This window comes from Gouania willdenowi, chromosome 14 (genome assembly GCF_900634775.1).
Source record: "Gouania willdenowi chromosome 14, fGouWil2.1, whole genome shotgun sequence".
NCBI lineage: Eukaryota > Metazoa > Chordata > Actinopteri > Blenniiformes > Gobiesocidae > Gouania > Gouania willdenowi.
In genome coordinates, this window is record NC_041057.1 from 8,610,531 (window position 1) to 8,633,800 (window position 23,270).

Sequence of the window (23,270 nt, forward strand, 5' to 3'; positions counted from 1 at the left end):
AAAAGCAGCATCACCATGTTTGCTGTGAACTCTGGGCTCCACTATCTGACCTGGGACCATAAATCTGAGAGACCTGCTAGGTTCATACCTGACTAACATCTCACTGATGTATTCTGGATCAAACCCATTCACATATTTATACATTTAAGTCTATTCTGAGGCTGACTACTAGCCAGTGTAAACTCTTTAAATCTGGACTAATATGTTCTGACTAAGACCCGAGCTGTAGCTGTTTGATGCTCTTTTTGGGGGATTCCTGTCAGAAGAGTGGAATAGAGTTGGTTAAATACAATACAGAGGACAGATTAACCTAATTTGGGGAGGATGGAGGTTGTTCGGGGGTGGGTGATTAGTATACTAATGAAAATGGTTATTAAAATACCCTTTGATCGGAAATCAAACTCCTGACCCTTGGGCATGCAAACTGAAAACAATAACTGCTTTTCACAAAAGCTACCAATATTTATTTATTTTTTTTCTTTTTGTGGGGGTGGTAAAAAAAATAGTTTATTTTGTTGTTAGACATTTTTTTGTTTGTTCCTCCTCAGGTGTAACATTGCTGTAATCTTCATGACTGAATTGGTGGTGGACCACAGCGTCAGAGAGGACTGGGCTCTACATCTGCCTCTGCTACTCCACGCCCTCTTTTTAGGTGAGAATGAATAGGACCGCGTTTCTTTATTTTAGTCGACTTTGACTTATGATGATTTATCTGAACTGATTGAGTAGAGTGACATTTTAAGCGATGGACCCTGAGAAAAAAAAAGAAACGTTCAAACATCAGTGTTCTTGTGTGCTGACATGTACAGTGGGCTAATAGGCTCTAAAGGTGCCTCTTTGTGCATCCCTCATAGACAGAATTCCAACAGTACTGTTATGTAACTACAGGCTATTTCCCATACATGAAGACACATACCTACCATGTCAGCTGTGTAGGAAAAATGTCCATTGGACCAACCCAATGTTTAACCTGTCAAGTATCATTTAATCTATGTTACACTGAGCAATGAGCTGTTAAAGTATTTGTCTTTCTGTCATGTTTTAAACTCCACATTGACATCTGTGATGATGTATGTGACTTCTTAGCTCAAAAGCTTTTGTTGATGACAAATTGTTTGTAATTAATAATGGAAAATATTTTCCATCCAAATAACCATATTTTCAATGTTTCGCGTAGTTAGTAATTGTGTTAATATCTACTTATTTCACCAGGGTTGGACCACTATAGACCAGAAGTCTATGAACATAGCAAACGTCTCCTTCTCCACCTACTCATCGCTCTTTCCTGCAACAACAACTTTCAGGTGAGATAAGGGAATCCACAGCTTGTTAATTGTCTGCCCTAAAAGCATATTTAGATGCCAGTCAGTAATGACTCCATGTTTATTGTGTGTTCAGGTGATTGCTTCGGTTCTGATGCTTACAAGGGAGATCAGTGACAACAAGACTCTAACCATTAAGTCCAGCTACCACACTGAGTATCAGCAGTCACGTAAGCGCAACAACACGGTCACATTTTATCACCTTAAATAAATCTTTGAGCCTTTTTTATTAAAAAAAACAACAACAAAAAAAGGGAAATTTTTTTTCTACACATTTCAGTGCCGGATCTTCTTTAATGAATACCTTTTTCTGTTACCATAGACACCCCTGACTTCCTCCGTGAGTGGCAGACCTCTCCTGTGGTGGACTCTGGGCTCAGCTCCACTTCCAACTCATCCTCCGCTAGTTTGGGTGGTGGCAGCACTGCAGGCAGTGTTGGAAATCTGCCACTCGTAACACCCGATGATCTGGAAGATCTGGAAGACACACAGAATGAGACCGATGAGAAGACAAACAAACTCATAGAGTTTCTCTCCACAAGGTAAACTTCTTTTAGCATTTTGTGCAACCCAGTGGTAGATACAGTGGTTTCCAAAGGGTGTTTGTGTGCATGTGTGCAAATATAGTGCTTTTGTAATGGGTATGTGGTGCTACTGGTGGTGGGTATACAGTGCCTGGAGTACTGTGTTGTTGTTGCTCAGAGCGTTTGGACCAATGTGGGTACACGAGGACATCACACCCAAGAACCCCAACTCTAAGAGCACTGAGCAACTCTCCAACTTCCTACGACATGTCATCTCAGTCCTTAAAGAATCCAAATCGGGTAGGAAGCCTCCGCATGAGACACTGTATTCATCGTACTTTTAGAATTAAAATGTATTTGTTCCAATGAATGGATTAAAAAATTATTTTTTTGTGTTTTTGTCTAATATCAATATTTTTACTCTTGCACAGACTTCCACCTGGAGCAGCAGTTGAGTGACGTGGCCTTGCAGACGGCTCTGTGCAGCTCCTCTCGTCATTATGCTGGGCGGTCCTTCCAGATCTTTAGAGCTCTAAAACAGCCAATCAACAACCACGCTGTCGCTGACCTCGTCTCGCGTCTCGTGGAAGTTGTAGGAGAACATGGAGACGAGGTGCAGGTGAGAGAAAGATAAAAAGGGAGGCTAAAAAAATCAAATAAAAATGGAATGGGAAATACTTCTGTTTAGCCTTTATATGCTTCCTTTAGGACAAATTTTTCAGAACTGTAAGGTTGATTATCAGAGCTACGCAGATGACACACAACTATATCTATCACTGAACCCAGATGACTATGGTCCCATTGAGGTGTTGTGTGACAGCTTAGAAAAAGTAAACTCCTGGATGAGTGAAAACTTCCTTCAACTAAACCATGACAAGATGGAGGTGATTGTCTTTGGTAACAAGGAAAAGAGGACTGCTATCAGCAAGTATCTCGAGTCTCGATCTTTAAAAGCTAAAGACCAAGTCAAAAACCTTGGTGTTCTGATTGACTCAGATTTGATCTGACTTTTGAATGTAAGATCTGTCACAAAAACAGCCTTCTACCACCTTAAGAACATCTCCAGAGTGAAAGGTTTAATGACTCAGAAAGATCAGAAGAAACTGGTCCATGCTTTTATCTCCAGCAGACTGGACTATTGTAATGGTCTTCTGACAGGAATCCCCCAAAAGAGCATCAAACAGCTACAGCTGGTTCAGAACGCTGCAGCTCGGGTCTTAACCAGAACAAAGAGGTCAGAACACAATACTCCAGTTTTAAAGTCTTTACACTGGCTCCCAGTCAGCCTCAGAATAGATTTTAAAGTTCTGCTGCTGGCGTATTTTTTTATTTTTTTATTTTTTCCTCTTGTCTGCACATGCTGTCAAAGGTCAACGCTACAAGAAGTGCAGTTATTAATCATCAGCTGCTGGTGTATAAATCTTTGAATGGGTTTGGTCCAGAATACATCAGTGACATGTTAGTCAGGTATGAACCCAGCAGGTCTCTCAGATCTATGGACACAGGTCAGATAGTGGAGACCAGAGCTCACAGTAAACATGGTGATGCTGCGTTTAGTTGTTATGCTGCAAAGAAGTGGAACAAACTGCCAGCAGAGCTGACGTCAGCATCCAATGCGAACATTTTTAAATCAAAGTTAAAGGCACTTTTTTTCTCTACTGCATATGATTGAGAGAGAGATTTTTGGTCATGTTGTTGATGTAATGAGTTTATTCATGATTTGAATTGATTTTACTGATGATTTTAAATGTTCTTATTGATTTTAAACAGTTGAATGTTTTATCATGTAAAGCACATTGAGTTGCCTTGTGTATGAAATGTACTATACAAATAAATTTGCCTTGATGAATGTGTCTGTGTGTTGTATGTGTTTCAGGGCTATGTGATGGAGGTGCTGTTGACGTTGGAGTCAGTGGTGGTGAATCTAGCAGAGTGTCTAAAAAACAGCGACCTCATGGCAGCTCTAACCCGGTCAGCTTCTGTTCTATAAGTGGATCTTGAGTCTTATCACAAATTCCTCAGGATTAATTGTTTTTTTTCTTCTTTCATTGACAGGACATCCTCACCAGACTTTGTGACGAGTGAAAAACTAATGAATAGAAAGAGCACCGGTCAGCTTAATTTTCCCATTCCAGGGTTTGTTGGTCTGTCATCGCAGCGGCATCAGCGCTCCTACTCTGTCCCCAAAAAGTTTGGTGACTACGTGAACCAACTGTGTGATCCTCCCCGCAGTGCAACCCTGGATCGCATACAGGCAAGAGGATCGGATCCTTTTCTAATTAAGCCTTTAAACCATTTGGAAGAACTGCCAGGCAGAGTGTATGCAGATAATGTAATCTTTTTTTTCATTTTTGTCTGCAGGCCTGTAACAGTCACGGTCTGGCTCGAATGGGAAGAACTCCAGGGTCCTGCACGTCATCAACCACTCGCATAGATCCAAGTGTTCTGTCCGATCCGGCTCACATTTCACATCCTTCATCGATATTGGCTACGGTGTTTTGGGTGGCGGTTTCACTGATGGAGTCAGATTTTGAGTTTGAATACCAGATGTCACTTCGCCTTGTGCACAAGCTGTTGTCGAAGGTAAGAAGATCAGACTTACATCCTAGTTCCTGACAGGGGAAGTTATTTCAGAGATAAAACTATAGTAGAAATAAAAGAATGAAGCATGTGCTTTGACATGTTGCTCAACCACAATCAAGTCTTTCTTTATGAAACATGTAAAGATGTTACATCAATCACTGAAAGGATAGTCGCTGTGTCCCAGGTGCCCTTGGATCGAGCAGAAAACAGAGAAAGGCTTGAGAAACTGCAGGCTCAGCTGAGGTGGAGCGGGTTTTCTGGAATTCAGCATCTTTTGTTGAAGGGCTTCACCTCCCAGGCCACATCCGACCTCACCTTACAGCTATTCTGCCAACTCACACCAGTTTCCAGAGTGCCTGTCGTCGACAGCTCACAATCCATCGGCAAGTCATGGGAGCCACTCATTTTTGTTTTGTGTGAAGCTTTCTAAAGTTGATCTCATATGTTTTCAAGTGAAAGTTTAACTTTGTCTTTTCTTTGCAGGATTCCCTCTGAATGTGCTCTGTCTGCTGCCTCACTTAGTGCAACACTTTGGGCACCCAACTCAATTTTGTAAAGAAAGTGCTGAGAGGATCGCACAGGTAAGACAATATCTGTCTCTTCTTTTCAGACTCATAGGTTTAGCTTTTTACAGGTTGGGTTGAGTATTGCTTCAATTTAAAAAAAAAAAACATGTGTGACAGCTTTTTTAAGATTCACAAAAATTGAGCAAAGCTACAACAGTTCTATCAGCTTATTTTGCTGAACAAAAACTCACTTCTTCTTTCAGGTGTGTTTGGTGGAGAAGAACACAAAGTTGTCTCATTTAGCTCACGTGATGACACTCTATAAAACCCGATCCTACACACGTGACCCATTCTCTTGGGTCAGTGTGGTGTGCCGCTACCTCCACGAGGCTTTCTCTGACATTACACTGAACATGGTCACCTACATGGCAGAGGTGAGCTTCGAAAAGAACGTATCATGTTTTCATATTTACTTTGTTTCTTTATACCTCCCAGATTTCGTTTTTATATTTGTTTTTGTATTGTATCTAATGTTGTAGAAGGTTTAATGACATTAAAAACTAATATCAATACTAAAATTCCACTGGTGCTCTCCCAGCTGTTGGAAAAAGGCCTTCCCAGTATGCAGCAATCTCTTCTCCAGATCATCTACTGCCTGCTCAGCCACATGGACTTGACTGCTGTTCAAGTCAAACAGTTTAACGCTGATGTCACAAAGACCATCGAAAAGTTTGTTCAGGTTATTGTTTATTAATGGTTTTTTTTTGTTTTTTTTTTAACTTTGTGACGACTCCAAACAAACTCATACATTTGACACTGTTTTCTAATCTTGCAGACAGTACATTGGAAAGATGCTTTAAACATCTTAAAGTTAGTGGTTTCCCGCTCGGCCAGCCTTGTTCACCCAGTGTACGGCCACTCTCAGGGCGATCTGTCAAATCTGGAGGTCAGCAGAGTGTGGGACGGCTCATCCAAAGCTCTGCCAGGAAAAACTCTGGATTTCACTTTCGACATCTCAGAGGTGCGGGAAGAAATTTTAAAGAAGTTATTTTTAATGTGACCTAATAAAATACTCAAGAGCTAACATTGTTTTTTTTAATCACAGACACCAGTGATTGGCCGTCGGTTTGATGAGCTCCAAGGCTCAGGAGTGAGGGAGGGGAAGGCCAGAGCCATGGCTGTAACTCGCAGTACTTCCTCCACTTCCTCTGGTTCCAATTCAAACACTATACTGGTGCCTGTGAGCTGGAGGCGGCCGCAATCGTCTCAGGTAGCTTTGAGCCTCACTTCCAGATGTCAACAACAAGAGATTATTGTGAATTTTTGCAAGGTTTGTCTGTCTTTTCCCACAAGCATACACTCATTTATTTTTATTTTACATATAGAAAAGGACCAGAGAGAAGCTGGTGAACGTCTTGTCTCTGTGTGGACAGGAAGTAGGACTCACCAAGAACCCATCAGTAAGTAACCTACAGTCATATCCTCTAACCCAGGGGTGTCCAATTCCGGTCCTCGAGGGCCACTATCCAGCATGTTTTAGATGTTTCCCTCTTCCAACACACCTGATTCAAATGATTAGGATTGTTATCAAGCTTCTGCAGAGCTGAGTTGATCATTTGAATCAGGTGTGTTGGAAGAGGGAAACATCTAAAACATGCTGGATAGTGGCCCTCGAGGACCGGAATTGGACACCCCTGCTCTAACCTTATGAAATACAGACTTCTGATCAGTTTTTTTTTTAATTGATTAATACAGATTTTTTTAATGTTGGCATATTTTTATTTTCAGCCTTTTTTAAACTCATGCTTATTCTTCCTTATCCTCAGGTGATCTTCTCCTCCTGTGGAGACCTAGACATGATGGAGATGCGAGAGAGCGGCATGTCGTCTGAGGAGGGTGGCACCAGAGAGGACACCCTGGACGACACTGCCAGTGAGCAGCAGTTCAGGGTTTTCCGGGACTTTGACTTCTTGGACGTGGAACTGGAAGATGGAGAGGTGAAATTTAAATCACCTTGAAATAGTTAATTGACAGATTTTTTTATTGAAATGTCTGCCTTTTTTAAACATTTTACTCTTTTTCTCCTTTCTGCTCAACATTGAGGATTAGAGAAGATTTGCTTTGTCTGTCTAACTTTGTGTCTCTCTCTCTCCCCCTCGCTGCCCTAGGAGCTCCAGGTAAGGTGTCTCACACTGAGCACTTAACATCAGCTTTAATTAGCGCTATGGTGTTGCTGGCTCACTTGTTCCTAAAAACAAAAAACATGGTGTTTTAATGTTCTCTCGCAGCTTGGTTGCAGAACAACATTTTTGGCAATGCTGGTGTTTGTAATAACAGCGATAAATCATGTAGTTTAGAAGATTATCTGAACGAATGCAAGTAAATTTTCAAGTATATTTCTAATGCCAAAAATGATGATCTGTATAGCGTCTTTTGCTGATAACTTAAGCAGCTATTCACTGTTTTGGAAAAGGGATTTCACTGGGATGTACCGCCATAGCAACCCCCTGTGTGTGTGTGTGTGTGTGTGTGTGTGTGTGTGTGTGTGTGTGTGTGTGTGTGTGTGTGTGTGTGTGTGTGTGTGTGTGTGTGTGTGTGTGTGTGTGTGTGTGTGTGTGTGTGTGTGTGTGTGTGTGTGTGTGTGTGTGCGTGCGTGTGCGTGTGCGTGCGTGCGTGCGTGCGTGCTTGATCCAGGGAGAAACCGTTGATAACTTCAACTGGGGCGTACGCCGGCGATCTCTGGACAGCACAGAGTTGGGCGATCTGTTGGAAGAGAGCCAGCATTCGGGCAGCACTCCCAGTCTGGGTCACGAGGACCCTCATGATTCAGACGAGTCCTCAGAGGAAGAGGAGTCCTCCACTAGCCAGAGCTTGTCTCACTCTCAGCTTGTGCGTAGCCCCTGGCGGCCCGATCGATCGTGAATAAGTGAAGAGTTTGGGACTAGTTTTACTCATCTTCATTGTCGGCTCTTTTTTCTCCAGACGAACCCTTCTCCATCAGATGAAACCATCCACACTGACTCACTGTCTACTTCCTATGACATATCTGCTGACCTCCAGTCACTCAACACAACAACCACTGGACAAGGAATGCTCCACGATGTCCACAGCGCCCTCCATGTGAGGAATAATCCACTTTTATATGCCATTTTGCTTGTGCACATTTTCTATTCCTCAGTTAAAAGGTTTGCGTTGGATTCCATAGAGGAGGATGTGCGGAGAGGACGAGGACACCCAGGCTCAGGACGACGAGCTGTCACTGAGCACCAATGATCTTCCTCCTGGTTCAGACGGCGGTGAGAGCTTTACTCTGGATTTACCGGGTCAGCCTCAGGATTCACTGCTGAGTTTAGATCGAAACATCAACCCAGCGTACTGCCAACCGCCACTGGACTTTCTCGACCCCAACTGTCTGCCCAGGTGAGTGACACATATTTAATTATTTATCCCATTTTTCCCCCTCAAAACATTAATTATTTTTTTTTTAACTATTAAAAGTAATGAATAGAAAAGAATAGAATTGAATATTTCTTTGGGCTTGATCCTTACCCTTGGGATGAAAGAAGTTTAGGCACTTCTCTAAATGTGAATCTGTATATGACACCTTAGAGCAGTGGTTCCCAAACTGGGGGGCGTGACAGGGATGGTGCGAGGGGTTCAGCAGCTCATGGTTGCTCAAGAAAAATAAAAATTTTTAAAAGACACAGCAAGGCAAATGTATTTGTATAGGCAATTCAGTGTGCTTTACATGATTAAAAAGTGCATCAGAAAAAAATTTTGAAAATGTAAAATCAACAGTAAAAACATTAAATCAACAACAATATGATTAAAAATATCCCTCTCAGTCATATGCAGTAGGGAAAAAGGTGCCTTTAACTTGGATTTAAAACTGTTTATCAGTAGTTATCATCATCAGATTTAAAGAAGAATATTCAAATGTAAATTTCTTTTTTTTTTCAAAAAAGGTCACACTTTTTTAACCTTTCTTTTCAATTAAAAACATACATATATTTTTTTTTTTTTGCGATGAGGGGAGGTCTGAGAGGTTGTTTTTTTTTTTGCACTTTAATAATATAGAGATCACTGTTCTTGAATTATTAGTTATTAAGTAATTTTTATGAGATTTGAAGAATAGTCCAAATTTAATTTTTTACATAAAAGGTCATACTTTTTTTTAAACCCTTATTAATTTATTTTTACATTTTGCAATGGGAGGGCCCTTAGAGTTTTTTGTTGTTCAAAATGGGGGCACAGCTCAAACAATTTGGGAACCACTGCCTTAGGGCAACACTGCAATTCACCAAATAATTAATATTTGAATGATTAATACAATTTTAACCTCAAATTGTTTACTGTAGAGTGAAGAGATCTGAATCAAATTAAAGATTTCTTTTTAAAAGTCATGTGTTAAGTCTTTAAGCACTCAAACAAAGCCTACTAGAACAAATTTTGTTTTGGCCATTAACCTAATTAGAAATAAAAATAGAAATATTGTAACTATTTTCCACCTTTTTTTTATAAAACCAAGTTAATTAATGTTTTGAGCTATTTAGTTCTCTTTATTTGATTTGTTTATTATTTCTTGTGCGACAGCTTACGTGACGATGTAGATGATTTGGAAGACCTTGGCTTCCCTCCTCCCCCTTCTCCATTTTTCTCCGCCATCTTGGCAGCTTTCCAACCGACGGTGTGTGACGACGCAGAGGAGGCTTGGCGTTTTCACATCAACCAGCTTGTGACCGACTCTGATGGATCCTGTGCCGTCTACACCTTTCAAGTCTTCTCATCCTTGTTTAAGGTAAATCAAATTAGAATTTAATTTTAAATCACTTACATTAGAGAGAAAAAGGAAAGTTTATGTGTGGGGAAATTTTTGTGGAATATTTCTCGTTCTCAATCAGAACATCCAGGGCAAATTCTGCTCCTTGACGACTGACGTGGCCACATACCTTGGGGAGGGATTGAGGGGCATTGGATCGAAGTTCCTCAGGTCGTCACAGATGCTCACCACGAGCTCAGACTGTCCTACAATCTACATCGATGCTGACACTGTGAGTGCTGCCGGCTGCCTAAATGCTGAGTCATCAATGTTTGAAAAAACCAGCCTAGTCAATAAATTAGTATCTAATTTGTGTCTTGCTAGTCAAAATTTAGAAAACATGTTTTAACCATTATAGATCATGTCATACGGACTCCTGGAAAAGATGAAGTTCAGTGCACTGGAGCTGCAAGAGTACCTGGATACGTACAACACCCGAGAAGAGGCTGCACTGCTGGTAAGTCAAAAAGGTGAAACGTTTGGAGAACAACTCTTATCTTTTTACGTTTCTGTATGTCAAACTTATTCTTCTCATTTCCACAGTGGCTGAGAAACTGTAAGGACACATTTCCCAGGTGTCCAGGTGAGAGTGTGGTTACCTGTCAGCCTGGAGACTCAGAAGAGAAGGTACTGCTGACTTCTTATTAAGGTTTTACACACACACAAATATTAGTCACCTCTTAACCTGTGCTTCATTCTGTCTGTTGCTGTTTCTCTGTGGTTTCATGTCCTCGAAATGTTTACGATCTTTGCACGTTTGCTGTGTGTTATGTCTTTTACCAACGTGACTTTGCCTTCAGACACTGATGGGTATAATTAAAACTCTTTGTTGCCTAACTGCTGCATGTGTTTGATTGACACTGTCTTCCTCTCGCTTCCTCTCTGATGCCATAACACGCTCTCTTGCTGTGTAGCAAATGGAGTCTCTTGCAGTAAGTTTTTTTTTTTTTTTCTTACATGTTTCTTCTCTTTAACTGCTTTAATTGCCTTGAACATGAAGATTAGATAGTTACAGTGTTGACACATTTCTCTGCATGTTTTTGCAGTGCAAATATTAAATACTGTTGTATTTCCTCCGCTAATGCTGAATCTGATGTTTTCTTTTTTTTTCTCCCGTGAACATTTTTCATTCAGCAACTGGAGCTTTGTCAGAGGCTTTACAAGCTACACTTCCAGCTCCTGCTCCTATTCCAGTCCTACTGCTCGCTCATCGGTCAAGTTCACGCCATCAGCTCTGTGCCAGAGGTGAGACGTTACTCACACGATAATTAGAGAAAATGCTTTGCTTTTAAAGGAGGAGTCTGAAAGCAAACAACCTTTTATTTATTTCAAGCTCAGCAATAAAACAAACACAAAAAGGTTGTAAAAAAAAAGGAAATACATTCTGTGCAAATCAAGTCTATATATGGCTCATGAAACAACATACAAAAATTAAACATAAATGCCCGAAATGGAGTGGGATGAAGTGAAAAAAGGAAGAAAAAAAAGGAAAACAAATCAAATAAAGCTCTTCCTTGTTCAATAGCCAATAACTCAGCATTAATTTCTTAAGTCTTGTAAATAATACAAAGTTTTTAATGTGTTTACATGTGTAGAATCACACTTACATATTCACATTAATACCTTCATAGAAGCTTTTTTTGTGACAGATTGTGATAGATACATTTAATCATTAAAGAAAAATAACAGTTTTTGGTTTAATGTTTTAAACACTAATTGGAATACAAAGTCTGTCTGGTTCAAATTAGACAAATGAAGAATTGTTTCTCTTTTTAATAAGAGGACGAGCCTCAAGTTAAAACAGTCTGATCTACATCCATTTCACAATACTTTTCTCTCAAGTCTGATCTTTACAGAATCCTGTTAAGAAACTTAAAAAAAAGAGTTTCCCATCATTCCTTTAAGCTTTTGCAAAAATCCACGTAGCTCACTCACGTTTTTCCTCTTCACAGCTGCTGAACATGTCTCGAGAGCTCACTGACCTAAGGAGCAGCCTGCAGGCTGCGGAGGCGGCCGTAGCCAGCGATCTCGAGCACAATCACCTGGCCCACACTCACGCACATGCCACCCAGGTAGCAGCCATGGTCGTGCCCAACTTCTCCACCTCAGAGGCAGCCGTGCAGGCCATACTCGAGTGCCTTAAGAACCGCGAGTTCACTAAAGCAGTGCGATACATCCAAGAGTGCAGGTGAGTGACACGTTGCTCGATAAAGTCCCCAACGTGTGTTGGAGTTACTTTTGTTATTGGAAATGAAAACCAGAGCCATTTTTCAAACTTTAAATAAAGTTTTTAAATAATTTCGGTACCAGACATCTTGTCTCACATTGAAGAAGCACTTTATCACATTAATAATAATATCCTAATTTAGTTTATTTAAAACAATTAAAGTTTGTCACCTTTATTCAGCTTTTTTTAACCTTAGGGTCATGACCCCATGTGGGGTCGCCCGGATAACAAATGGGGTCACCTGAAATGTCTAGTAATTGAAAAAAATAAATGAATACTGATGAAAATGACATTATTCTTTTTCAAATTAAAACACTTATTATCTCAAACAACTGTTTATCCACACTTTCACTTTCTCACAAATATATCTTGTTAAAAAAAATTCAGTATAAAAATATCTGAGCTGGTGCATTTTGTCACTTTGTGACACTTGTGGCTACTCTGTATTTGTAACACACTATAACAAACAAGATGAAAAATGAGTTCAAGAAGAAAAACATTTCTGGGGTTGCCAGAAAATTAGGATATAAAATTGGGGTCAAGAACCAAAAAAGGTTGGGAAACACTGCCTTAGTTGCTAATAACATCTGTGAGCCAGTCATGTTATTGGCATGCAGATTACATCAAATTAGTAATAGGTTGCACACATGTAAAAATCTAAATAGTTTAAGTTTATTTATCCTAATTGATATAATGTACTGAAAATGGCTTTGTGCATCACTTTTCCTACTGTATGCACTCAAGCTTTTTGTTGTTGTTGTTTCCTATAGGAGGCATTGGCCCCACGGAGTTTTTGGTGGCAGCTCAGAGAGCGAGGTCCAGACGCTCCTCAACGTCTACTTCCGCCACCAAACTCTGGGACAGACGGGAACCATCGCCCTGGTCGGTTCCCGACAGGACCTCAGCTTGATCTGCTCCAAGCTGCTGGAGCTCAACGGGGAAATCCGCGACATGATCCGCCGCGCCCAGGGTTACCGAGTCGTCACAACCTACCTCCCCGACTCCAGCGCCTCCGGGACCAGCCTCTGACAGGACCTCAGGAGCCCCCCAAGCCCTCCCTGCCCCTCCCCGCCCCTTCCTTCCTCATCACTGGAGCCACTGACCCTTCCCAGAGCACCTCCACGTCCCCCTCCGCCTTACCCCCCCGCTGCCCACGAGGGGGCCCAGCAGCTGCACACGTGGCCTCTGCCTCCTCCGGTGTGTCTGCTGCCTCGGCTGCACAGCTCCACACGCACATCTCATCCCAGCCCCACCCCACACTAGACCCAGAACCATCTTCATCCACTACACACTCTGATGTCTCCTGGCTTGGTTTTCTCAAACTTCCGGATCTGTTCTCGCCATATAACTACTCCAACATCTCAGTGTCACACAATCAAGAGCCAAGAAGAAGTTTTCTAAGTGGGCAGTGCAGTTGTTATCATCCTGCTCGAGGAGAATCCTCACCCTGTTCTCCACTGTCTCATTCACACAGCAGTAAACACCTGACACCATCATGTATCTCTAACACAGTCCTGACTGTAGCCTCAGATCCAACTTTACTCTCTCACGCAGACAAAAATCCATCACCTGTTTCCTCCCCTGCACTCTCCCATCTCCCCCATTTCCCCCGCTCTCCCTACAGGCAAGGCAGAGGAGGAGTCTCAACATGTGCTCCTGCTCGCTCATCATCATCTCCTCTCCTTCCTCCTCCTCTTCCTCCCCCTCCCTGCCCCCCTGACTCAGGAGAGGCTGCTGCGTGGGGTTGTTGCTGCACCTTTGGCGGTGCCGCTTCACCCCTTTCTCGCTACCTGGGGAAGGTGGGGCATGTCTCCCTGCCCTTACTTAAAGCAGGGGGGCTCCTGAACACTGAACCGTCAGATGTCCAAACCTAAGACGTCAAAAAAAGCTAAATCTATCCAAGAATGCCTGGAACTGTTTGGGAATCCCAGAGATATGAAATCTGACTTGGATTTATTTTTTGAGTTCCACTGGATCCTACAGAGTCTGCCTGCTGATACAGATGAGCTAATGTGGGCTCTAGCTTGTCTTTACTGCCACAGGTAAAAAAAAAAACTCTCAAAAACCTATGTTCTGCACAAAAAGAAGACTTGTAATGGCTTTCAGCGAACTTGCTTCTAAAAAGATCCCGAGTGAATGCTGCTGCCTCCTTCACAAAGGAAGACGTATTTTGCTGGTTGCATTAACCGGAGACTGTGAGGAAAACGACCTTTGACCCTTTGTAGCATCACTGGAAAGTTTCCTCTTTTGCACTAAATAAGTTTTGGTTACGGTGTTATTTTTTGTAATGTGACAGAAAAGATGATGTTTTGTCGTCATCTCTGAGAGAAGAGGTGTTGCTTTGACTGAGAAGAAGAAGATAAAAAAAAAACACCAAAATGCTGGAGTTATAACTGATCTCTCTCTGGATGTGTCTACTGTTGTGAAAAAACTGTGCAATGCATGAGCCCATTCAGCGCTTTCTACTGCGTCTCCTCCTGCACAATGACTGAAACACTGACACCCCACCCCCTCCCAACCTGTAACCTTGGTAACCAACACCGCCACGGACTGCTGTCCAAAACATTGGCTTCATGTTGATATCAGACGTGGTGAGTTCTAGCATCACTAGCGAGTGTTCACACACTTAAGTCCTCACTGTTACACTCAAATATACGCTGTACAATGACGTGCGGTTTTGCGTATAGGCAAGAGAGGCAGGGCTGTCCTTTAAAACTTAGCAAGTATAGAGCAATAATAAATAATGATGAAAGGAAATGAATAATCTAATGTTACTTTACCACTTAAATGTGTAGCACTAGATATTTCTGACTGATTATGTTTATTTTAATCATTTCAATAACTGAAATCACTGAAAATGATGGTTTGTTAAGATGCGCAGATACAAGAGGCAGCTTTCTCTCTTTGTCACACTTTAAATGGAGTAAATAAAGTTTTAGTTCGTGTTGAAATCTTTATTAGTCTTACAAACCAGATGGGGGAGAAAAGTCACAAATAATAGCAGTGTTATGTACATACATTTATGCTCATTCTGAGGATTGTTATTCATTTCATAAACTCAATCATTGATTATTATTACCCACTTTTGAAAGAGAATTTACATATTTCCCATGGTTTGATCTATTTTTGATTTCTATTCTAACCAAAAATTCTTTTTTGAAGCTTTTTTTTTTATGTCCTTTTGCTTTTGGCAGCATTGCCTCCCTTGCCTCCAACCTGACCACACGTCACTTCTTGTCTATACTTTTGATAGTTGTCAGACAGCCATAGTTGCGTATGTTTGTGTGTGGTTTGTAGTTGCCTTTAAAGGGAAATGCTGACATTCAGCTAAAAAAAAAAAAAGAATTTGTGCTACTACTGAAGTTGAATCCTTCTTGTGACACTTCCTATAGTTTAGTTTCCTCCCTGTAGCGATCAGGTGCCCTCTGCTTGTACAAATGTCTTTTGTTTCTTATTTATATTTGATCAAGAAATGAAGCAACTCTCTTTGAACTTTTAAGTTTTATATTACCAGTTGGTCTTTTAAATCAAACTGCCATGCATGCATCCTTTGTGTACCGTGCAGAGTGTTTGGAATATTTATTGACAAAAACTCACACTTTATCTGAAAGATATGTTTGTATGTCGTGTTAAAGGGAGCTTCAAGCTCAGATGCGTGCGTGTGCGCGGGCTTGTTTAATTTTTTTTTTTCTTCTTGTGTTTGGGATAACATGTATTTGCATGCCAAACAAGGAGTTGCACATTTTGGAAGCTTTTTAGATGAAGATGGTAGTTTGTTTTTGTTATTTTCACTGTGTAAATACTTTTACAGCCTTTGTGAAATTGTTTTGAGTTGAAAATCTGTACAAATTGGTGTCAAACTAAAAATATGAAAATGATCTCCTGGATGTTTCACTTTATCTTATTTCCATGCAGCCAATAATGAACTCACCTCAGCAAATACAGGGGAACGAGGAGGTTACTCTGTCTAAACAAGGGTGATATCTTGCTACTGTCAGAGGAGGTGAAAAATGCTGTTATGGTTTAGTTTGTGAACATTTCCTAAGATGATGTGAAGTGGACACCTTTGTGATGCCCACACGTTTCATTAAAAAACAAGTTTTATGGATCTTCCCAAATACCCAACAACAGTCGTCAGCCTCTACAAACATTACAAGGGGTGGGAACCTCTGGGTACCTCACGATACGCAACACAAAGCTCACTATAACAATTATCTCACGATATGACGATACTGCGATTATCAATATATTGGTCAGAAATCAATCTACAATAATCTATGACATAAGAGGAAAAAAAAGATTAAGTGAAAAAATACAATTTTTATTTTATATCTGATTTCATTTTTCAATAAATTGAAAGTGTCCTATGAACAGTGACTATTTTAGTGCAACATTTCTGTAAATAAGTGTCAACATACCAATGTAAACAAATAAGTATCTCCAATAGAGCTTTCTGTAAACAAAAAATAGGGTCTTTCATACCAGTTAAAAATTATTTTTTAAATCGATACTTAGCGCGAGCATATCGATAATCGATTGTGCAGAAAAATATCACGAGATATCGTCACACCCCTAAACATTACCCTAAAAGACAAACTGCAACACCAAAAATGAAGGTCCTAGAGCAGAAACAATTATTTAAACTCACATTGGAAAGAAAATACATTCCTGATTTAAATACTCATGTTCATTTTGCCAACTCCAAATATTTACAATGATTCCACAGTATGTTCTTTAAGTTTTATCAAATCTGAACTGTATAGTGCATGTACGAATTGCAAGGGTTTCCATTTTATATGGACTTATTTTTACACAAATAGGTTTTTTGATTGAAGATATGTCATTTTCTGACTGTGGCCAAATATATAAAGCGTGAGTACTCACCTTTATTGCTTAAGGTAAAATACAAATACTTGTCAAATACTGGTCCAATACAAGTGAAAATAGGTCAATTGAATTTAAAGTATGGATTTGTATAAAAATGTACTTTACTATTGGAAGTTATTAAAAATCTTTATCCTGATGCACATTCTGTAACACAGTAGTACAATTGAATAACACTAACATTTGATGAGCTACCATCACATTTAAGTTTGTGCATAAAACCAACCAAATCCCCATTATTCACAGAATGAACAAAGCTGTTGCATAGTAAACATTAGATAGTCTGAGTCAACTCAGCTGCAATCAATACAACATTTATTTGCCAAAAGAGAAATCTAACCAACACCTTAATTAAAAAAATATATTACTTGTAACATTTGAGCATGCTGAGGTTTAACACTAGACTAATAAAATGCAATGTTTGGTCTCAGACTTCATATTGCCAGTATTAAATTGTTATAAAACTGGAATAATACATGACGATTAACAAGTCTTTAGTATCAGAGCTGCAGCAATGAAAAAACCTGCTCTGACAGGAAAACTACGTAGTAAATAGTTATCAAGAGAAATGTACTCAACCGCCCCATGATGCATTGCAAGCTGAACTTAAATGGTCCGTTGAGTACAACGTTTGTCTTTCAAATGTAGGTGCATTAAACTAAGTATTCCCTCCAAAAAAATTTTAAGTACAGATACTTAATTAAGTGAATTTATTGCATTACTGTGTACCATTAAAAGCTGGTGCCTAGCGTTCTAGAATCCACTATTTTTTTATTAGGCTGTAAACTGAGACATGTTTACTGAATTTTGATGGGTGATTTAGCTTTTTTAAATTGTGAATCTTAAAAATCAGAAGCTTTAGATGCATTATATATTTAATTTACTTTATTTATTTATTTATTTTTTTTTAACAAAATAGCATTTCATTAGACGTGTACAAATGAAAGGACAAGACCATGTTTTCTCATCCACCGACGCAGACATTCAGCTTCATGCTTGGACGCCTTTTAGGCAACTTCCTTTTATGACGCACTTTGCTCGTGTGTGACCATGACTTTAAAACGTCACGGCAAATGATTCCATCATACAATGCGAATGCGACGCGAGGCTCAGACGATGTATTTGAAGCTGTAGGTGGCGTCGCAGGAGAGCCTCATTCCTCTGCAGCGGCAGCACAGGTCCTGACGGTGAGGCCTCTTCATGTTGATGTGCCTCTGCTTCCTCTCACAGGTGCAGCACGTCTGAGAGCAGCCCTGGGATATAAGAGCGACACACGCGTTTACAAGCACATTCATTAATCGTTTGTTTGGAAGGTAGTGATGACACATGGTGATATTTGCACCTTGCAGAGGATGGACTCCACTCTATAAGGGTTAAAGCCCACTTGACACTTACGGCAGAGCTGCTTGTAGTACACCTGCAGAATGAACATCCCCTCAGCTCCGCATTCACTTACAAACACAGGCGTTCTCCTACCTTATTAGTTCCAGAGATGCACCACACGTACGCACTCTCCCACCGGATGTTGCACTTCTTACAATGGAAGAAGCCATACCTCTGCTCCAGGAACTACCAGAAAAACACATTTTAGAGATCCCCGACACAGAACTGCTGCAAAGTCAATGTCAGAGGAATCAACGATGTTTACAGGTGATAGACAACTGTAGGAAACAGATCTGTGTTCACTACAAATTTGCGTCGTAGTTCTACAACTAGAACACACAATTATATACGTTAACGTTTCATTTATTCAGACAACGTTTTTCAGGAAATTTACTTTGACCTCTGGACATGTTTTGACTAAATTTAAGACTAATTAAAAAAATACTTGTGTACAAAAACTATCAAAACGTATTGACATTTTCATCAACTAAAAACGTAATTTCATCATATGGGATGAAATCCAATAGAACATGTCTTACACATTGATCAAGTGTGCATTTACAAACATTAATGTCAACCCATATCAGGTTGATAATTGAAATATTAGTTAACTGAATATTTTATGAAAGTGTTTATTTGTACAGTTCCTGTACGGTTACCGAAGTACACGTACGTAGCGTCTTAGGGTTAGTTACGACCTAAACTGACCAACATTGATCTATCACGTAACCTAAACTGCGTATGGATGGAATGTCTGCATATTAATATGGCAATGTAAAGATATTTAGTTTACATTTTTAATTGAACATCTCAAAAAGCCTATATTTTTTTAGTTGACTTTATCTGAAACAGATTTAAATTAATGTAATTTATTTAACTAAAACAGTCCTGATTACTAATACTGACAAACTAAATCAAAATTTGCTTGTCAAATTATCTCTGAAACAGATTGACAATGTGAAAATTTAGAGACGTGCATTAGAAAATAAACAAAGATGAGGTAAATGATGAATGAATGGGTTCAACTGTCCAATAGAAGCATAAAACAGTTGGAAAAACCTGCTGAAAAGAACACAGAATGGACTTAGCAGCAGTTAAATCACAGCCATGTGAAGGTCAATGTGTTTGGACATGTGGAGCATGGATTTATTGGACTAGTGTTATATTGATCAGGCTGGTCAAACTTAAGGCCTGCAGGCCAAAGCTGGCCAACCTGAGCATCCAGTTCAGACCACAGGTCAATTTTCCTCAGTTAAACTAACAGGAACTAATTAAATCACCATGTGGCTCGGTTCAGGATATCTGAATGCTTTAAACACATTTTAGTTCAGGGGCCAAAACACAGGCAAGTTAGAGCCAAGTGGGCCACAGATGAGTTATTTTAACACTGCTCCAGTTTGCACATCCACTTTAATTTATATAAACAGTACATAATGTCCACGCATTATAAACTGTATAATAGCTTGATTGTTGTAAATATCTAATCATGTTTATATACTTGTATTATTTTGTAAATATCTGTATCGTAGTTGATATATAATTTATATTTGTATTATTAATATTAGTATTATCTATCCTACTTTATTTTCTACTACTGTAATGTGTGTGTATCTGATCCCTATTTTTACAGTCTTTTACTTAATTATACACTTATTTTTTTATTCTTGTTTATTTTTTATTTGTGATTTTTTTTTTTCTGTGGCTTTAACATAAGCAATTTCCCCGGGATTAATAAAGGAATTCTGATTTTAATTTATTTTATGATTAATTTTAGTCTACTTTAGGCACATTTATAAAATAAGTTAATAAAAATTGCAAGGATTCTTGAAAAAATTGGGAGCTCTTTCCACAATTTCAGATTAAAAATGACTGCCATCACATGATATAAGTTTAAAATAATTGCAAATATTGTATATTTTAATTGAATTTGTGAATTTGGCAGGACTGAGATATCTAGAAGAAAGTGTCTAGGGATACGTTAAACGTGTCAGGATGGCTGAGCGGTCTAAGGCGCCTGACTCAAGGTTTCTTCCTTCCACTGCCATGATTTTGACTTTTACATTTTAACGCATTTAACACGAGAAATTCCAGCTTTAAAAATACACATATGACAAAAATAAACATTTTAGGGTATTTCCTGGGTTAGGGCTAAAATAAAAGGGTTAGCGGTGTAGCTAAAAATAAATATGAGCTAAAATACAACTGACGGAACTTCAAGTCACGTGGTGCACCCATCACGTGACCTGAACTGGCCAATGATGGGCGCTGCGTAGCACACAAGTTTTCCACGTTTGCATTTTCCACTGCAGGCCCAATTAGGTGCTCTGAGGGCCAAAATGGCCCCCAGACCTTGAGTTTGACACATGCTTTAGACCTTAAGAAGTCTTAAACGGTTATGTACATTCTTATAGCGGACGCAAACAAAAATATAGCAAAATGTTGAAAATGCTTGTCACTGTTTAAAAGTAATTATTTTTGCAATGCACTGCCCAATCAAACAGAACCATCTGTGGCCCCTAAACTGAAATGCTCACAGAACCATCAAAATAAAGTTAATGGTTGGAAAAGATGGAAATAAATGGTGAAACGTGGTCTTTACTGTCCTATATCCAGTATAATTCTGTTCAATAATGTGTAGATACATTTTAGTTGGATTTATGGTGTTTATATTTTTATTATATACAAGCACCTGGAACCTGGAGCTTTTTGGGGGTCGTTGGGGGGTGGTCCTCTCTGCTTCAGCTTCAGCCTCTCCGTCACTGTCGCTGAGGAAGCTGAGCTTGTCCAGGCCGACCCTGCGCTCACACAGCGGGGAGTAGATGGACACTGGCCTCAGGAAGCGCACTTGGCTCTTTGGTGGAGAACCGTACTGCGCCTGGTCCTCACCATGGCTCTGATCCGGACTCCCACACCCAGGAGAAGAAGACCGGCTGGAGTCAGACTGAGTATCCGAGTCGCAGAACAGCGTTTTGGGCCCCAGTGAGCACTGGACAGGTTTATCCACCTTGGCGTTGACTTGTACACCGCAGTCCTTGGTGTTCCCCTTCAGAGGAGGAGGAGGAGCAGGCAGGCCCGGGTTCACCTGGGACAGGATGGCCTTGCAGATCTCCAGGTAGTTGAGGCCCTGGGGAATCATGAAGCGGCCCTCCCGCTTCTCCCAGCCTGGCCCCTGGGCCTGGGGGGCACAGGCGGTCCTGAAGGGTGGGAATGTGGACAAGAAGCCCTCCATCCCTCAGCCTTGAAACCAGCCCACCTCCCTCCATGCTGCTGGGATTTATAGAGCTCTGATTGGTTCATTGACAACAGGTGTGTGTGGTGACAAACACACATCCACCATTTACCTATGGAAACTCATCATATAAACACACAGGATTTACACGTTTAAACACAAAATTATTTCATTCAAAGTCTCACTGAAAAGTCTTATCAAAAGGAGCTCATTCCTCAAAAACTGAGTTTTTTTAATGAAATATTATTCAATATTGTCTATCCAGTTATTTATCGGTAATTTCGACACAATATTATTATTATTGATTATAATGTGTATTTATTGAAAAATGATTATTTTTTGTTGTAGAAGCTTTTTCATCACACTTCTGACAATAGGAGACAATAATTAGCAACATTTTACAAAGGAGACTGTATTTACTTACTATTGAAGTAATCACATAAAAGTTACATGGAATTTTTTTTTAACTTTATTTTAATTTTTTTTTAATAAAATCCACTTGAAATGCCAGTCGTTGTTTCAAATTTGTAGATTAAGCCTGAGGGAATCAATGATGTTTTGAACCAATGTAACACAGTTAGGGGTTTAATATGAAAAAGCACAATAACTTATGGAGAAAGTACTTATGATATGAAGAGGGGGTATACATAATTTGACAAAAATGGAAAGGGGGTACCTAATTATTTCGGTTTTCCACAAAAGTTAGTGTTTTTATTTTATTTTTTTTACCCTACGAATGATGGAAATATGATATTGGAGCTCCCCCTATAGATCATGTAGCATAAAAAGTGTCACCACATTGAAACAAAGTAAACCTCGGATTATCAGACAGTGTTCCATAATGATTAGTAATCATCCTGTGTTTATATATATTTATATTTAAACTGTGATTTAAATCTGTATAAACTTGGGTTCAAAATGATGTAGGCTACTGGAGCTATCAGGGAAAAAAACCATTCAAAACAGCAGTGGAGGAGATCAAATGTGTTACAAATGCCCAACAACTGACTAAAGGGGTTATAAAATAAATAGAAAAAATAATAAAAGAAATGTATGTTTCAGAAATTATTATTTTTTTAATTATTTTTTTTTCCTCCCTTCGTTTGTGTTGTGACTAGTTGATGCGTTCAGGTACCGTCGGAACACTGGGTTTACACATTTAGATTTGAAATGCATTTTTACGAGTTTTCTATCATTGTACACAAAGGTATAAAAATAAAATTCAAATTTTAAAATAAAAACTAAAGTCCCTATATAAACAAGTAACACTCGTCTCATAGCATACATAAGCATAAAAATAAAGTTCCACAATGAACACTGCAAACATACACAAGCACTAGACATGATACTCATTAAAAATGGTAAATAATGGACGTAGAATATTACTCCTACTTTTAAAGAGGCCTCTTTTAGTTTGATGGATTTAAAAGTAGTTGTTTGTAGATTTAATTATCAGGAATATGGGTTTCCCGAGCAGTACATGAAGAGACCAGTAGATATGCTCTGATTGTGCCTATAGGTGGCGCTAGGCCCTCATCCACGGCTTGTGGCCATGGGTACTGAAATCTGCTCACATTGGCGCCATTTTGGAGCTAGGAGGGGGAAGAGAGCTGCAGAGGAGGACACGATTTATCACATTTCTCCGTAACTGGTAAGAAATTGCACCAAAGCGGCTTTTAACGTGATCGGGAAGCAGCTGTGTGTTGGTGCTCCACTGAGAAAAACACAGGTAGTGGCCGCGGAGGTAGACGGGTTTGTAGCGGCGTGAATGCGGAGCGTAGCCCGCCTGGATC

General features: G+C 39.8%; 3 protein-coding genes across 9 annotated transcripts in view; 2 read left to right on the forward strand and 1 right to left on the reverse strand.

Annotated features, from left to right (window-relative positions):
* The window catches only part of fryb (furry homolog b (Drosophila)), a 48,369-nt gene extending 32,510 nt beyond the window's left edge, over nucleotides 1–15,859 (forward strand). For 2 of the 5 annotated variants that reach the window (XM_028465819.1, XM_028465821.1), the window contains exons 39-67: nucleotides 549–652; nucleotides 1,213–1,304; nucleotides 1,399–1,492; nucleotides 1,645–1,864; nucleotides 2,025–2,146; nucleotides 2,278–2,465; nucleotides 3,723–3,817; nucleotides 3,902–4,100; nucleotides 4,208–4,429; nucleotides 4,614–4,812; nucleotides 4,913–5,010; nucleotides 5,199–5,369; nucleotides 5,534–5,674; nucleotides 5,771–5,956; nucleotides 6,041–6,205; nucleotides 6,321–6,395; nucleotides 6,762–6,932; nucleotides 7,104–7,112; nucleotides 7,630–7,824; nucleotides 7,918–8,055; nucleotides 8,141–8,355; nucleotides 9,529–9,733; nucleotides 9,837–9,986; nucleotides 10,113–10,211; nucleotides 10,298–10,381; nucleotides 10,669–10,686; nucleotides 10,889–10,999; nucleotides 11,707–11,942; nucleotides 12,752–15,859. In XM_028465819.1, coding sequence (XP_028321620.1) covers nucleotides 549–652; nucleotides 1,213–1,304; nucleotides 1,399–1,492; nucleotides 1,645–1,864; nucleotides 2,025–2,146; nucleotides 2,278–2,465; nucleotides 3,723–3,817; nucleotides 3,902–4,100; nucleotides 4,208–4,429; nucleotides 4,614–4,812; nucleotides 4,913–5,010; nucleotides 5,199–5,369; nucleotides 5,534–5,674; nucleotides 5,771–5,956; nucleotides 6,041–6,205; nucleotides 6,321–6,395; nucleotides 6,762–6,932; nucleotides 7,104–7,112; nucleotides 7,630–7,824; nucleotides 7,918–8,055; nucleotides 8,141–8,355; nucleotides 9,529–9,733; nucleotides 9,837–9,986; nucleotides 10,113–10,211; nucleotides 10,298–10,381; nucleotides 10,669–10,686; nucleotides 10,889–10,999; nucleotides 11,707–11,942; nucleotides 12,752–13,010 — 4,261 coding nt within the window. In that variant the 3' untranslated portion in view covers nucleotides 13,011–15,859. Of the gene's footprint in view, nucleotides 1–548; nucleotides 653–1,212; nucleotides 1,305–1,398; nucleotides 1,493–1,644; nucleotides 1,865–1,994; nucleotides 2,147–2,277; nucleotides 2,466–3,722; nucleotides 3,818–3,901; nucleotides 4,101–4,207; nucleotides 4,430–4,613; nucleotides 4,813–4,912; nucleotides 5,011–5,198; nucleotides 5,370–5,533; nucleotides 5,675–5,770; nucleotides 5,957–6,040; nucleotides 6,206–6,320; nucleotides 6,396–6,761; nucleotides 6,933–7,103; nucleotides 7,113–7,629; nucleotides 7,825–7,917; nucleotides 8,056–8,140; nucleotides 8,356–9,528; nucleotides 9,734–9,836; nucleotides 9,987–10,112; nucleotides 10,212–10,297; nucleotides 10,382–10,668; nucleotides 10,687–10,888; nucleotides 11,000–11,706; nucleotides 11,943–12,751 lie in introns of all 5 variants that reach the window. The other 3 variants (XM_028465817.1, XM_028465820.1, XM_028465822.1) reach the window with 2 other exon arrangements.
* Nucleotides 15,860–17,908: 2,049 nt separating this feature from the next.
* Nucleotides 17,909–21,507, reverse strand: zar1l (zygote arrest 1-like). 2 transcript variants are annotated; one of them, XM_028467176.1, is made up of 4 exons: nucleotides 20,938–21,507; nucleotides 18,342–18,434; nucleotides 18,208–18,282; nucleotides 17,909–18,118 (listed from the first exon to the last, which is right to left on the reverse strand). In XM_028467176.1, exons 1-4 carry the CDS (start codon nucleotides 21,475–21,477, stop codon nucleotides 17,975–17,977), a joined length of 852 nt encoding a protein of 283 aa, XP_028322977.1. In that variant the 5' UTR covers nucleotides 21,478–21,507; the 3' UTR covers nucleotides 17,909–17,974. The 2 variants fall into 2 exon arrangements, with proteins under 2 accessions (XP_028322977.1, XP_028322976.1); XM_028467175.1 differs by lacking the exon at nucleotides 18,208–18,282.
* A 1,508-nt stretch (nucleotides 21,508–23,015) lies between these two features.
* Nucleotides 23,016–23,270, forward strand: part of pds5b (PDS5 cohesin associated factor B) — a 32,603-nt gene continuing 32,348 nt past the window's right edge. For both annotated transcript variants that reach the window (XM_028466651.1, XM_028466654.1), the window contains exon 1: nucleotides 23,016–23,128. The gene's annotated coding sequence lies outside the window, so the exon portion shown is untranslated. The remainder of the gene's footprint in view (nucleotides 23,129–23,270) is intronic.

What these genes read in the sequence shown, in the direction of transcription:
- zar1l (XM_028467176.1), bottom strand. Translation starts at nt 21,477, where the DNA reads ATGGAGGGCTTCTTGTCCACATTCCCACCCTTCAGGACCGCCTGTGCC. An exon ending in CAAAAAGCTCCAGGTTCCAG is followed by an intron (nt 18,435 to 20,937) that starts GTGCTTGTATAT and finishes TTTTTCTGGTAG; the next exon opens with TTCCTGGAGCAGAGGTATGG. An exon ending in GCATCTCTGGAACTAATAAG is followed by an intron (nt 18,283 to 18,341) that starts GTAGGAGAACGC and finishes TTCATTCTGCAG; the next exon opens with GTGTACTACAAGCAGCTCTG.